Source organism: Lissotriton vulgaris, chromosome 2_1 (assembly GCF_964263255.1).
Source record: "Lissotriton vulgaris chromosome 2_1, aLisVul1.2, whole genome shotgun sequence".
In the NCBI taxonomy this organism is placed as follows: Eukaryota; Metazoa; Chordata; class Amphibia; order Caudata; family Salamandridae; genus Lissotriton; species Lissotriton vulgaris.
This window is the reverse complement of record NC_141687.1, coordinates 1,182,770-1,197,177: the sequence shown is the minus strand read 5'-3', so window position 1 is coordinate 1,197,177 and position 14,408 is coordinate 1,182,770. Positions and strand designations below refer to the sequence as shown.

General features: G+C 46.9%; 1 protein-coding gene across 1 annotated transcript in view; it reads right to left on the bottom strand.

The window, feature by feature from the left end:
• LOC147729441 (CD5 antigen-like) overlaps positions 1–14,408 on the bottom strand; it is a 327,270-nt gene that overhangs the window by 66,636 nt on the left and 246,226 nt on the right. The window contains exon 4 of the mRNA XM_086959054.1: positions 5,055–5,369. Within this exon, the coding sequence (XP_086815180.1) occupies positions 5,055–5,369 (315 nt within the window). The remainder of the gene's footprint in view (positions 1–5,054; positions 5,370–14,408) is intronic.

Sequence of the window (14,408 nt, the reverse complement as noted above, 5' to 3'; positions counted from 1 at the left end):
GAGTACAGGCGAATGCAGAGCAGAGAACAGATGTGAGAGAAGCTGGGGTGTCCCAAGGAGAGACAGAGGCGGGAGAGAACATGCCGGTAAGACACACCCGCAGCGGAAGGGCAGTTGTAGTGCCCTCTCGTTATAGTGACTTTGTGATGGATGGACACTAGCTTGGTGCCGCCTCCCAAGGTGCCCCACATAGACATTTTCACAGCTGGAGGACACTTTCCGTTGGGGGGAATGTTACAACTTTGTTTTCATTAAAGGGGGGAGATATGTGGTATGCGCTCTAGTCTACGCGCGTACACGCGATGACGCGTTACGCCGTAGGCTAGAGCGGAGAGGCGCGCATGCGCAGATGAGTGAAAGGAAAGGCGCGAAGGCTAAGAAACGGCAGTTGGCGACCGGAGCTCGTTATAGTTAGACGCTCGGCGCCCTTGGCTCTGAACTTACCTGTTACATTAAATAAACGTGAGTTCCACACTCATACCTGTCTCAGAGTGTCCTGTGGGGGAATTGCAAACATTACAGTGGCGACGAGGCTGAGATCCGGACACCACCCGGTGCAGTGGACGACGGCAAACACCCCCACAGCCCACACCCACGAGCCAGCAAGGCAGGCCCTGCAAGGGAGAGCAAAGGGCGTGGCAGCAGCGCAGCAACACGGCAAGGAACCAAACACCAGCCTTACAAGTCAGGTTAGTGTGGCCCAAGACTCCAGGAGCCCTCAGGCAGCAACCTGGCAACCTGTCTCAGAGTGTCCTGTGGGGGAATTGCAAACATTACAGTCTACTAGACCTGCTTCCAAGAACATTTCTAGGGAGGTGCAGTGTGTGTACCTACCTACAACACTTGTTTTCCTACTAGAACCTCTCTAGGAGTCTTAGTCAGGGTGTGCTAAGCCCTTACCACCTACAACTACTAAGTTCAGTAGAACCTATGTATATATAAGACTTGATTTATATGTACCTACAGGTACCTTGATACGATCTTTCAGATGATATCTCGAGATTATTTGGTAAAAAAATTGCAAGCTCTTATCCCACCGCTGCCACCAATGTGAATAGTTAGCCTGGCATATGATGTCCACGAGTTCTAGTGGGCACCTTGCGCCAGTCTATTCAACCCTTATTGATGGTGGTTGTAAAGTCAATCTCATAGAAAGGTATCCTAGTGGTAGCATGAACCAGCAGTCTTAGGCTAAAACTTCAGAGGGCATGTGAAGCTAGTTGTTTTACCAATTATAATCCCTTGAGTACCAAATGAAAGGACACCACACAAGGTATATATGAAATATATATGTATTTAATCTAAACACAACCCCTCTGCACTCTTTATGAGGTCAGAGGTAAAAATACAATGCAAGTCACACAGTTAATATGCGATAAATTGCACAGTATATGTTATGCCCTGGGGGCCTCACAAAGCGTATACTAAGAAAGTGGTATACATACCAGGAGAGAATTAGAAAGGAGGCCTGGGGCCTGTGTAATCACTGGGGCTACACTAATCAACCAAAGGTTAGGAATTAGGAGGCCACGGGAGAAGCGTGCAGTGTCTAAACACAGCCGCGGGTTACCATTGACTTTCAAGGGAGATCGTCAAAGTTACAAATATACACTTTAAAGACACTTCCGGATGGACTATGATGGAACCCTTTTAAACTAGGACACTTTGAGAGTCAAAACCCACGGGAGCACCGGAGTACTCCTGTTACTCCATCCAGGGAAGCCGGGTGCATAGGTGTCTTTTCGTGTCGGGTTTCGTCGTCATTTTCTATGGAGAGCTGTAAAGAAGTGCTGCAGGCGACCAGAGGAAAAGTGTCCGGGTGGATTGAAGGGTGGATCAAAGATATGAAGAACCTGAAAGCAGAAGGGACAGAGTCTGTGTCACTAGCCAGTGACCAGGAAGGAACCAGGCAATATCGGGTGATTTCAGGTAAAGTAGTCAAACTTGTCTCTTCAGCCACAACGTCCAGGACCCATCGATGATGACCAGGTGCTGGATTCAATCTGTACAATGATGTATCTAAATGACTGCAGTGTTGGTATCTGGATTGCACCCAACAAGTCTTGGCAACTGCAACCCACACAGGATATCAAGCATTATAATCCTCGCGGTTAATGCTAACTTTGGTTTGGGTTTATCAAAACATGTCGTGTAAGGTTGCAGACCATCAACGTATGTGGTGTTTCTCCTTTTCAGGAAAGCTGGAGCAAGCCTGGAGCAACCAGGAAAGCAAGTGAAGTTCAAAGAAAAGGTCTTCAGGGGCTCACTAGCCAAAGGACAAGGAACTGGGAAGATGCATTGAGCTCAAATGCAAAGGCGGGGCCCACGGGACACTCGTGGAGTGTGGGGGCCTGGGCTTCTGTGCAAATGGTGTTTGGAGCTGGGGCTTCTCATACCCCAATGCACAACTTACTGAGGCTTCAGGAAAGGAGTGCAGGTAGCAAAATGCAGTATGTACAAGTTTTCTGGTTTCACGTCTCTCATGTCTGCCACAGGTCTCAGCTTTGCTGTGGATGTGGGTCTGAGTCAGAGAAGTCTGGAAGTTCAGTTTCTGTGTTGCAGAGTCTTCGGCATCTGACTGGAGCCTTGAAACGGCAGACCGGCAAAGTTGCTGTTGGTGCCTGTTTGAACAGGGTGGTCACTCCTTGACCACAAGGGAGATATCTTTCATCTCTCAGTCAGAATGGAACATCGAAGTTCTAGGATGTGTCTTTCAAAGATTCATACAGGGTAATCTGAAGTCCTAGGGACACAGCTCCTATACTTATACTAAGGATGGGAGCTGGACTACCTGGCTAGGTCCCTCCTATGGGTGAACCTGGGAAGAGGGTGGTTACACCCCTTTCCCTTTGTCCGGTTTCGTGCCAGAGCTGGGGCTGTGTGCCCCAACAACCGGTTTGAATTTTGCTGTGCATGGAGCACCTTGTGTGCCCCAGGCAGTGACTAGAAGCATTCACTGAATGCAGCCCTCCCTGCCCCATTACACAAAACCCCTGTCTTGGGAGGTGCTGGCACCTCCCTGGACAGGAAACCAATTGTCCAGGCCTCCCCTGCCGGAGTTTCGTCCAGCAACAGGAGGCCAGACTCGTGTCTGTGGCAGCAGTATCCATTTTGTGCTGCTGAGTCTCTGTTTACATTTAACCAGGTAGACCAGTAACTACATGTCTTCTCCCTCTAGAAGGGTGGAATGCTACCCCGCCACCAGGACTGGTGGGAGAGGGTAGTATTTCAAAGTATTTGACACCTTACACGACATGTTTTGATAAAGCCAAACCAAAGTTAGCATTAACCGCGAGGATTATAATGCACTTAAGAGTATATGGTATGGCTATATCATAGAACAACTATAATGAGGTGGTTTAGAAAGATGCAGAGGTGCTTAGCTCATGCTAGGGCACCCTCTCACATAAAACCAAGCACTCTGCCTTCAGGATTGTTGAGGCCTACCATAGGAGTGGCTTATAGGTGTGTATGTGTCTATATATAAAGGTAGATATAGGTATACTGTATCTAAGTATGGGGTGATTACACCACCTTACCCAGGCTGTAAGCACAGACCTGTGGTGTCAGTTTGGAAGGCAAACCAGGGGTGGAACAATACATGCTGCATCCCCTGGTAGGCCTAGGGTGCACCTATGCCCTGGGTACCTATGGTACACTATACAGGGGCTCACAGGAGTGGCCCAATAACCAATCTGGCATGTACCTAAAGTACATGGTACCAATTTAGAGAGAGAACAGTGTAGTATCCTGCATATTATACTTTAAGGTGTTTTACCAGCCCTGCTCTGCCAGTGCCTGTGCTCTGACTCATTGGAATGTTGGAGTCTGATGTGCCTCAGAATGTTGGGACTGAGAGAGTCAGAATGACAGTGGGTCATGGGCTGAGCAGCTGACAGGCAGCTCCTGGTGGGACTCTGATCTACCACATAACTACATGATGTCCTGTACCTTACTACATGTTATCTTTATGGAATAAAACATCTTGAAATACTACCTTCTTGAGTGGTCCTTCTTCACTACAAACAGCTGGGCTGTGGGTCTGATTGGCAGGCCCACAGCCACAGTAAAGTCGAAAAAACAGAGAATCACAGCAAAATGTGGGGTTACCATAGGAAGCAGACCCTACTCTCCTACAGTGGAAAGGAGAGAATGTCAGAGGGAGGGAAGTGCGGAGCGATGGGGGATGGAGGGAGGGAAGGGCAGTTGTAAACATGAAGGAAAAAACTGAAGAAAGGTGGGAAGGACAGAGGGAGGAATAGAAGGACAGAGGAAAAGAGGGAGGAAATAACGGGGATGGGAGGGTCAGAGGGAAGGGTGGAGAGAAGGATGGAGATCAGGAGGGAAGGATGGAGACAAGGATGGAAGGGCAGAGGAATGGCAGGATGGATAGAGGGAAGGAGGAAGGGAATGAGCGAGGGTGGGAGGGATGAACACAGGTAAGGATGGAGGGACGTACAAAGGGTCAGAGGGAAGGTTGGATGGACGAAGGGAAGGATGGAGTAAGGATAGAGGGAATGAGGGAGGGTGGGAGGGATTGAGGGAGGGAGGATAGAGGGAAGGAGAGAGGAAAGGATGGAGGGTGGGAAGGAGAGCGGGGGACTGTGATAGGGAAGATTAGAGCGCAGACTAGTGGACATCATCGCTAAGTCTTAGGTTAGTTGCTAAGTGCTTAAAATAAAAAAAAAACGCCTCAGTGGATGGTGCAAACTAGACTCCGGCAGGAAAAGTTATAATGTCTGCTTCTAGGTGGCTCGACAGAGGGCAGGGATTGACTTATGAAACCCTCCCTCTCCTGAAAGAGTCATAACCATTGGGAAGATACAGAGAGCAGGAGCAAGCACACAGGCAGGAAGGGGGTTTGCAGGTTCACCTTTGGTTCCAGAGTGCATAATTATCTGCTTGAAAATATTTCATGAAGGGTCTTAGTGGTTCATCCAGACCCACCTGATGACGTGCTTGCCACCAGAGGTCAATTTTGTATTTTGAAAGAAGTGAATAATGCCTTCATTATGCAATGAAGCTTGTTTTTACACTCAGCTTTCACTACTTACCTGTACAGGTCACTCCAGCATTCCTCCCTGTTGGACAGGTATTAACATTCCAGCCTCGCTGTGCACATTTCCACAGGGCAGACTCGTCTCCTTGGCATTGGACATTACTCATCAGAACTGGCAGAGGGCTGATCCCGAATGATGATTTATACTGATAGCTTTGTACAGCTCCACATCCAAGCTGTCTGCAGACCACCGACGCGTCCTTTTGATCCCAGGCGTCATCACAGACTTTACCCCACACCCCATTGTGCCTGACCTCCACTCTTCCAGCACAGAGAGAGGGGCCGTTCACCAACCGGACCTCATTAGGACCTGGGAAGAGATTAAAAATTCATTGGAAAGGAATGAAAACAAAAGAACATAAAACGTCTTTTTGATCAATAATAAGATAATATTCAGTGACAAATGACGTGCTGTGGGAATATATCCGTCAAACATGTGAACATTCTTTTTCCAGTCTCTCAGAAGATGTGTTGACAGCATCTCCGATTACTCCTTCCCCACATGGATGTAATTGGCCACTGGGTTCTAAGGCATGGGAGTAGAGTCCATGATCGATACATTGGGCGCCTCGTTGGACACAGCTCCACTCATCAGCTTTTGACCACGGTGGCCCCAGTAATAAAACCCTTCCGACAAGTACATTGGTAGTTGGTCAGTGATTATTCCATTTACACCCTCACACTTCCAAGACATCTCAACTGTGGGGTTCTAAAATATGTCCAGATGGCCATGAGAATAAACCTTTCTGATTGACTTTGAATGTGGAGCCAAGTAGGCTTTACCCAAGTGTAAATGTTTGCTGTCCTGCCTCTATCTTGTCTTTCAATCTTTACTCAATCATTGGTGAATGTGAGTTCTTCAGTCCTTGATACCTGTTATTTGCAGATGATACTCATCATCAATAGAACACTCTCACAGTGATGATTCACCCTCAATCAGCAATAAAATACATGAGACACACAACTCACCTTTAACTCCTGCCTGAAGGCTATTGCTGTATGGATGCAACACAATTTTATAAGACAAGATTCAAATGTATTTATTTATAAGATCTAAAGCATACATATGTGTGGGGGCTTTTTATCACTAGGAGTACTGTAGGTGCATGGGAAGGCAGAGTAAGAATAACAATATTTTTATTAATTCTAATGTTATTCAGTAGTCTAGGGGTGGTGATGGTGGCTAGCCTCTGAGGCTTGCTCAATTTGCCACTGGATTCAAACTAGCTTGGCTGATAACGGCTGATCAACCGGAAACTGGTTCCAGGATGCTTGTTTCCGGTCCAGGGAAGACATGGCTTGGCAGTTCAGGCTGGAATTTTCCTATGAGGCACACAGTCAGACTGATTTGCATATGGCCATGTCTGAACTGGGGTTGCAGAGTGAGCTAAATAAACGATGATGGATTCAACCCTGATCTGTGTCTAGGGGTGGGTGTCTGAAAAGTTTCAGTGCTCCGTCCATCATCTCCTTGTGTTTGCTTTATTGCCCTAAGTTGGCAGGGTATGCCCAGAAATGGGTCCCTTGCTCACTTTGCCACTGGATTCAAGCTAGCCTGGCTGATGACGGCTGATTAGCCATAAACCTGTCCTGGGATGCTTGTTTATGGTCCAGGGAAGACATGGCCTGGCAGTTCAGGCTGGACTGTTCCCATGACTGTAAAGAGATATGTTCCTTCAATGGCCATACATTTCAAATATACGTATACATCCTACTTTTTCAAGCTTGGTGACAAAATTATTCTAAACAATCATTATTCAAAAATTATTTTATTTTCATTTTATACGATTTCTTCTTAGTAAAAATTATTTCATCAAAAGTGCATTTTTTGGGAGAAAATATATTTTTTTCTTAATACATATAAACAATTATAACAAAATAGACTGTAGATATATACAAAATCAATAAACACAAATCATTTTAGAAAAACACCACCTGATATCATACACACCAATTCAAAATACTGACATTCTCACACCCATACCACAATCAAACCACAACAACAGGGAAAAAGGAAAAGCTGAGTTATGATTGGCAAGGTCTCAGTGCCAATTCTAGGGCCTCAAGATGCAATTACAGGCCCCTGCACCAGGGTGGATTCAGCTTTATGATCCACACCTCCATGTTAACAATGCCTAACGCCTGGTCGGAGCAGGCGTTGGGAGACCTGCGATAAATGAGTTTATCGCGGGTGTTTGTCTCCCAACGCCTGCCTTGGTAATAGGGTGTTCCCACCTCCAACCACATTTTACATGTGGTTGGACGTGGGAACACCCACTTTGCATGTCATTAGAGAGGTTTATCGCCGGCATGCAAAGTGGGCTCGGCCCAGGCTTTAAAGTGCCCTTGGTAATAGGGCTCTAGCTGTATCGCCGCTTTCTCGGCACAATTCGCCGAGAAAGCGGCGATACTAGCTCTTGGTAATATGCCCTAATGTATTTAATGTGTGGTAACAATGTGAGTGTCCTGAATGCGAGTAACATTTCTTAAATGTGGTCACCAATAAAATTACATATTAATTATAAGGATTAACTGATGACATCTCATCAGACATCACTGATGACATCACTGATAAAATCATTGATTGTATGTTTTTTTAAGAGATTATGAGTGTTAAACACATATACTACTATGAAAGTTAGATTAGTATACTAGCTATAATCCTAGGGAGTGTTACTATATCTAAGATATATTATATGAGTGCTGCATGACTGCCTGTGTCAGTATTGAGTGGGTGTCTTAGTGGGTACATGAGTGGTTCTATTGGTGAGTGAGTAGGTTGATGACTAACTCTGTGGGTGCATGAGTGTTTGTTTGAGTGGTTGTATGGGTGTATGAGTGGGCATCTGTGTGGTTGTATGGGTCGCCTTCCTCACGGAAACATGGATGAACGCCTCCTCGGCCCCCGACATCGCCATCGCCATCCCCGACGGGTACAAGATCATCAGGAGGGACCGCGTCAACCAGACCGGAGGAGGCATCGCTATCGTCCACAAGAACACCATCCGCATCACGACCGACTCCAACGACACCTTTCCTGCCGCCGAGCACCTCCACTTCCAGATTCACACCGACCCAAAGACGACCCTCAGAGGCACCCTCATCTACAGACCCCCGGAACCAAGGACGCATTTCAGCGAAGACATCACAGACTTCATCAGCCCACACGCCCTCCCCTCCGCCGACTACATGATCTTGTTCGCGCTATATAAAACTTTAAAAATAAATAAATAAACAAGGACCGCAACACTGCCACCTTGCTGGACAACCTCGCCAACCTCGGACTCAAGCAACTGGTCAACACCCCCACCCACTACGCCGGCCACACGCTTGATCCCGTCTTCTCATCCAGCAAGCACATCACCTTCAGCCACTCCACCGGACTCCACTGGACTGACCACAGCAGCGTCCACTTCAGCTTCAGAAGAACCACAACCCACCACCACCCGCAACAGGTTCCTCACAGAAGCTGGAGCAAGATCGCCGCCGACCAGCTCACCACCTCCCTCAGCCAGAACGCACCCACCAGCACAACGGACCCCAACGAAGCAGCCCTCAACTTCACCCAGTGGCTAACCGCCTGCGCCGACGAACTCGCACCACTGAAGAACCCTCCTAGCAGACCCAGAAGCAAGAAGGCCTCCTGGTTCACCGACGAACTCAAGGACTCCGAGAAAGCCTGGCTCCTTGACCAGACCACTGACAACATGACCGCCCTCAAACACGCCACCCGCAAGCACCACAAGCTCATCCGCACCACCAAGAGGAAATCACTGAAGGAACGACTGGACAACAATGCCCACGACAGTAAGGAACTCTTCACCATCGTCAAGGAGTTCTCCAACCCCAGCACTGGCAACAACGACATCACTCCCTCACAAGATCTCTGCGACTCTCTCGACTCGTTCTTCCACCGCAACATTGACGACATCCACAAAAGTTTCGGCGCACCACCCACGCACCCAACCGCCGAACCAACACCACCCACTGCCACCCTCCGCACCTGGACCACGGTGACCACCGAGGACACAGCCCGCACGATGAACACCATCCACTCCGGATCTCCGACTGACCCCTGTCCCCACCACATCTTCAACAAGGCCAACTCCACCATCGCACCCCAACTCCGAGAGGTCATCAACACCTCCTTCGACACCGCCACTTTCCCGGAGAGCTGGAAGCATGCCGAGCTCAGCGCCCTACTGAAGAAACCATCAGCGGACACCACCGACCTCAAAAACGTCCGCCCCATCTCGCTCCTTCCTTTTCCTTCCAAAGTCATCGAGAAGATCGTCAACAGACAGATTGCCGCCTTCCTCGAGACGAACGGATCCCTCGACCCCTCGCAGTCCGGTTTCAGAGCCAACCACAGCACCGAGACCGCCCTCATCGCAGCAACCGACGACATCCGAGCCCTGCTCGACAACGGGGAAACAGCTGCACTCATCCTCCTGGACCTCTCCGCAGCGTTCGACACTGTCTGCCACCACACCCTAATACAGCGCCTCAGCAAAATCGGCATCCAAGAGAAGGCACTGGAGTGGATCGTCTCGTTCCTCGCCGGAAGAACACAGAGAGTCCGCCTCCCCTCGTTTCGATCAGAGGCCACCGAAGTCACCTGCGGCGTTCCGCAAGGATCATCACTCAGCCCCACCCTCTTCAACGTCTAGATGAGACCTCTTGCCGCCATCCCACGCCAACACAACCTCAACATCATCTCCTACGCCGACGACACCCAGCTGATCCTGGAGAGATGGGTCGGTAGTTCTCATGGTCCGTCTGGTCTTGCAATGGTTTCTTGAGGAGGAGTTTGACTTCTACATGTTTCCAGTCACCTGGGAAGGTACCGGATTTGAATGTGGCATTGATGGCGCGTCATATCTGGAGGTCAATGGCCATGACGGCTCTATGGAAGATGTGCAGAGGGTAAGGGTCTGTGGGGGATTCTGAGTGGGTGCTCTTCATGGTGGCCGTGGTATCTTTGGTGGCTTTGAAAGGTGGCACTTGATATTTGTTGTTTGCAAGCGGCGCTGCAGCTTGAATGTGAACCATCTCAGTACTGTGCCATTGATACCTATGTGGTTCCTAGGTGTCTTAAATAAAGCTGGTTGATTTACAGGATCAAATGCTGCAGGTAAATCAAGTACGGTTAGGAGTCAGGAACCACCTTTTTCCAAAGATCTGTGAATGTCATCTGATATATTGAGCATAGTGGTTTCAGTGCTGCAGCCTTTTCTCAATCCTGATTGGAATGTGTCATGGAGGTTGAATTTGTTTATGTGTTGCTTGAGTTGTAGCAGGACACATTTTTCCAGTGTTTTTGCTAGGAAAAGAAGTTTAGTGATAGGTCTGAGATTATTGAGGTCGTTTGGGTCCTTCCTTGATTTTTTTCAAAATGGGTGAGACCTGGCCTAGTTGGAGGGAGTCAGGTACACAGCAGCATGAAAGAGTGGTGTTAAAGATTTTAGTCCAAAACAGGGAGATGATATGGTTGAGGTTCTGTACCATTGTGGCAGGGAGGGGATCAGCTGTATGGGATGTGGGCCTCAAGTAAATGTGAATCCCTATTTGTAAAGCATGAACTACTCACCCTTACGGGTCTCAAGGCATTGGGGGCCGTCGTGGAAATTAAGTGAGCTATTGCCCAGAGTCACAGGGTGCTGAGCTGAACTGCCGCCAGGGATTGAACTGTGAACCCTGTGCGTGGAAGTCAGCTGCCCTGACCGCTGCACCACACCTCTTCACACCTCTCCACAAGTGTGCAATTATATTGGAAATGTCACTTTCTGTCATAGGTTTGAAGTCCATCTACTTAGCATTGGTTTTAAATTGTAGGTGATCATTGGTGTCATTGTTAATTTTGGGGGGGCACTCCAGACTACAGTTAGGTGTTGGGGGAGAGTTTCTATGATATCCTGAGAGATAATGGAGCAGGTGGTCTGGGTTGGGAAAGATGTGTCTTGGATGTGAGATAGTTACATTTTTCACAGCATTGGATGGTGGTTGATGTTTCATGTATGGAGATATGGGTGGTTTGTTGTATGATTATACTTAAGAGCTCCCTATGTATGTTCTTTGAGTGATCAAGTTGGTTGCTAAGTAAAGTGCCTTTTTCCCTAAAGATGTGTTTCTTGCAGGAGGACCGTTTGACTCTTAGGAGGGAGAGGTCTGCTGGAGAGGGGTTTTTCCTCCATAATCTTTCGATCCGTCTAAGCTGTCTCCTTTCTTTGTTAAGCTCTGCATTGTACCAGCTTCTAGATTGGATTTTTCTGGATTGCTTTAGTTTGAGCACTGCCACTTGGTTAAGAACATCATTCATTGCTGAGCTATATTGGGCAGTGAGGTAATCTATGGTGTGATGGAGAGGCTGCAAATGTAATTGGGTGCTGATTTTGGATTCCAGCTCAGTTAGTGGCAATTGTTTGATGGTCCTTTCTCAGGATGGAGGTTTGCTGGATCAGGCTGGGTTGGAGGTGGGATGGGGTTGGCAGTGTGATTGAACAGTATTAGATGGTGTTTTGTCCTAACAATCGGTATGATAGATTGAATGGAGACAAGGGCACTTCTGGTAATTATGGCATCTAGGGTAGAGCCTTTATTACAGGCCTTTTCATTGCATATTTGCCTGAGTTTAATTAGTTAAAGAAGATTTGTAAGGTTACGTGGTATCCTCTGTGTCCTTCTATTTCAGGTTGAAGTTGCCTAGGAGCACATTGTTGGAGTTAATCAGGGAAAACTGTGATATTAGGCCAATTAGTTCTTCAGTGAAGAGCATGCCACCACCAGGGGGTCGATAGATGGTATGGAGTTTGGTAGCAGGGGTGTCTTTAATTATGATTTTAACTCTGAGATAATTGAGGGTCGAGTAGTTTGTGGAGTCTAAGGTGTAAAATTGGGGTTCATCCCTGTGGATGATAGTTAGCCAATCACCTATCAAGCCTGATCTGTCATTACTAATGATGGAGCAGCCTGGTGGTATGAGCAATCTGGTATAGGAGTTAAATCAATCAATCGGTAACCTTATATCGCTCATCCACTCCCCCGCGAGGGTCTCAATGCACTGAGTTGAGTGTTCATTGAGACAGGTTTCCCCTAGGAATGCAATGTTGATTCTATCAACAAGAATAGTTCCAGCTATTTATGTAGTGTATTTAGCCACTGACATACAGTTAAAGAGCATGCAGGTTAGGGAGTTATGTTTATTTTTTGTGGAGTGTTCGTATGGTGTTGTATTAAGCGGGTGGTCTGAGTAATATGTTCACTCAGGCGAGTCCCTTTGTACCCATGATTACTGGGCTTCAGGGTGGAGATTTTTGGTCCATTTGTGGGGTTACTGTAATGTAAGATTTGCTGAGTAATATTGCTTCCATAGGGGTTAGGAGGTGTGGCCACAGTAAAGTCTGTCGGACAGGGAGCTCAAGCAAATGGAGGTATATCAGGTGGGCTGTCTGAGACCTGAAGGTCCTTTATATGTGGCCCTTTTCTCTAATCTCGGATTGAAATTATGTATTCCTTTAGTCTGGATTGCAAGGTCACTTTTTATGTGTGAAAAGTCATTAATTAGAGAATCACATTTTTGTTCTATTCGTCACAGGAACAGTATAAGCATGTTGAAGGGGCATCTTGAGCTGTATGTAGGTGGATAGGTGTCAGGTCGGTGTTAGTAGGAGGGAAGTGATCAAAAGTAGAGGGGAACACAATGGTGCTGTCGGGTTGGAAATGAAGGTGGTTTGTATGGGCAGGATGGGATCTATATTGGGTGTCAGCATTATGTTTGAGTGGAGCTCAGTGGTTGAAGATGTTGAGTTAGGGCTGGAGCCATTATGCCCAATGTGGCCATCATGGGGCAGTGTTTCAGTGTGAGCGCTAGTTAGGATGGGTGCAGTGGAGGTTAGACAAGTGCTTTCTTGGCTAGGGCATGTGTCGGGGTAGCAGTAGAGTCCTGGAGCTGACTAGATACTTGGTTGATGGCCTGAGGCAGAAAGGAGGGGGTGTTTGGGAAACAGGATCATCTGGTGTTAAAGCATTGAGAAGTGATGAGAAGCGACAATCAAAGGTGGTGTGGTGTTGATCTGCCACATGAATTAGTATGTTCCATGTTCTTAAGATGGATATGAAGATTTCCCCTTTGAAGCTTTTGAAGGGTGCAGTGGTGAGTTTAGTTCCATAGGTGATTTTGATTGTCTTTGTAACTTGAAGGTGGAGAAGGAAGATATTTCTCCATGTTGCAGGGTCTCTATGGAGTCTGTTTTCTTATTGCCATAGCACACACCTTAGTAGGTATGGGCTAATTGTTTTTCCGGAAGCTGTTTGAGTAGGTTGTTTTTGATAGTTTGTGTTGCATTATAAGATAGATTTGTGGATATTTAATTCTCCATGAGTTGGGACCGAATCTCTTGAGTGCAGTGTTGTGTGGATTTGGAAGATTGATTGTGGCTTTTCCTAATAATCGAGTCACTATCGGGATGTTGCAGATTAGTGCATATTATAATGCAAATGACTGGGTTAAAGGGTTAGTTTTCCGGGGAGGATATAGTCTGCTGAATGATTAGAGTAGTATGTCAGTTAAATTGGATAAGAGTCTTCCTGGTAGTGGAATGAAGCATGGGTAGACCTTTTTTTATTTAGGTTGATTTGGGGTCAAGTCCTCTATTGCAGTCAAGACTTTAGGGAAGGAGGTTGGGGAGGTGCCGAACTCCATGATGCAACATGTTCCCGGGATTTAGAACCTTACAAATTGTTAATCTGGTCGGTACTATATATATAAAAGACTTGATTTGATCACTATTATCAACATAGGGATCAAACAATTACTGTAGTGTATCTATGAGCAAGTTTGTAAATTCAGATAGATACTTGATGTTCAAAGAACCATGGGCGGGCATTGAACAAAGTGCAGGCATGTCACTTGACCTTTAGTCTAAATCTTTACAATGATGGCACACTCAGTGGAGAGTGTTGCCTATCATGTGCCCTTTCTCATGCAGTTCTTACCTTACTAAGTGCCATGAGCTGCCATCAAAGAAGAACTTGGATGCCTAGGAATTACACGGTGAACTCAGTCGCATCCTTTCTCAAATGGGTAGAAATTAAATTATTCTTGAATTTTGTCATTTTCCTTTTGTAAGTTAGTTGTGGTATCCTATCGAGAAAGAACCTAATACGAAAAGAAACAGATATGCAGACAGGAGCAGTCAAATGCTAGAAAGGGTGTTTCTATTAGGAAGACGATGCAGTCATTGTAATGCACAAGTGGGTTGAGGTTGGGTGAAGCCGGATAGCACATTAGCAAGATGGAAGCTCCACCATGATGAACATGAGTGCCCTGCCTGAAACAGGGAAAGAGGGA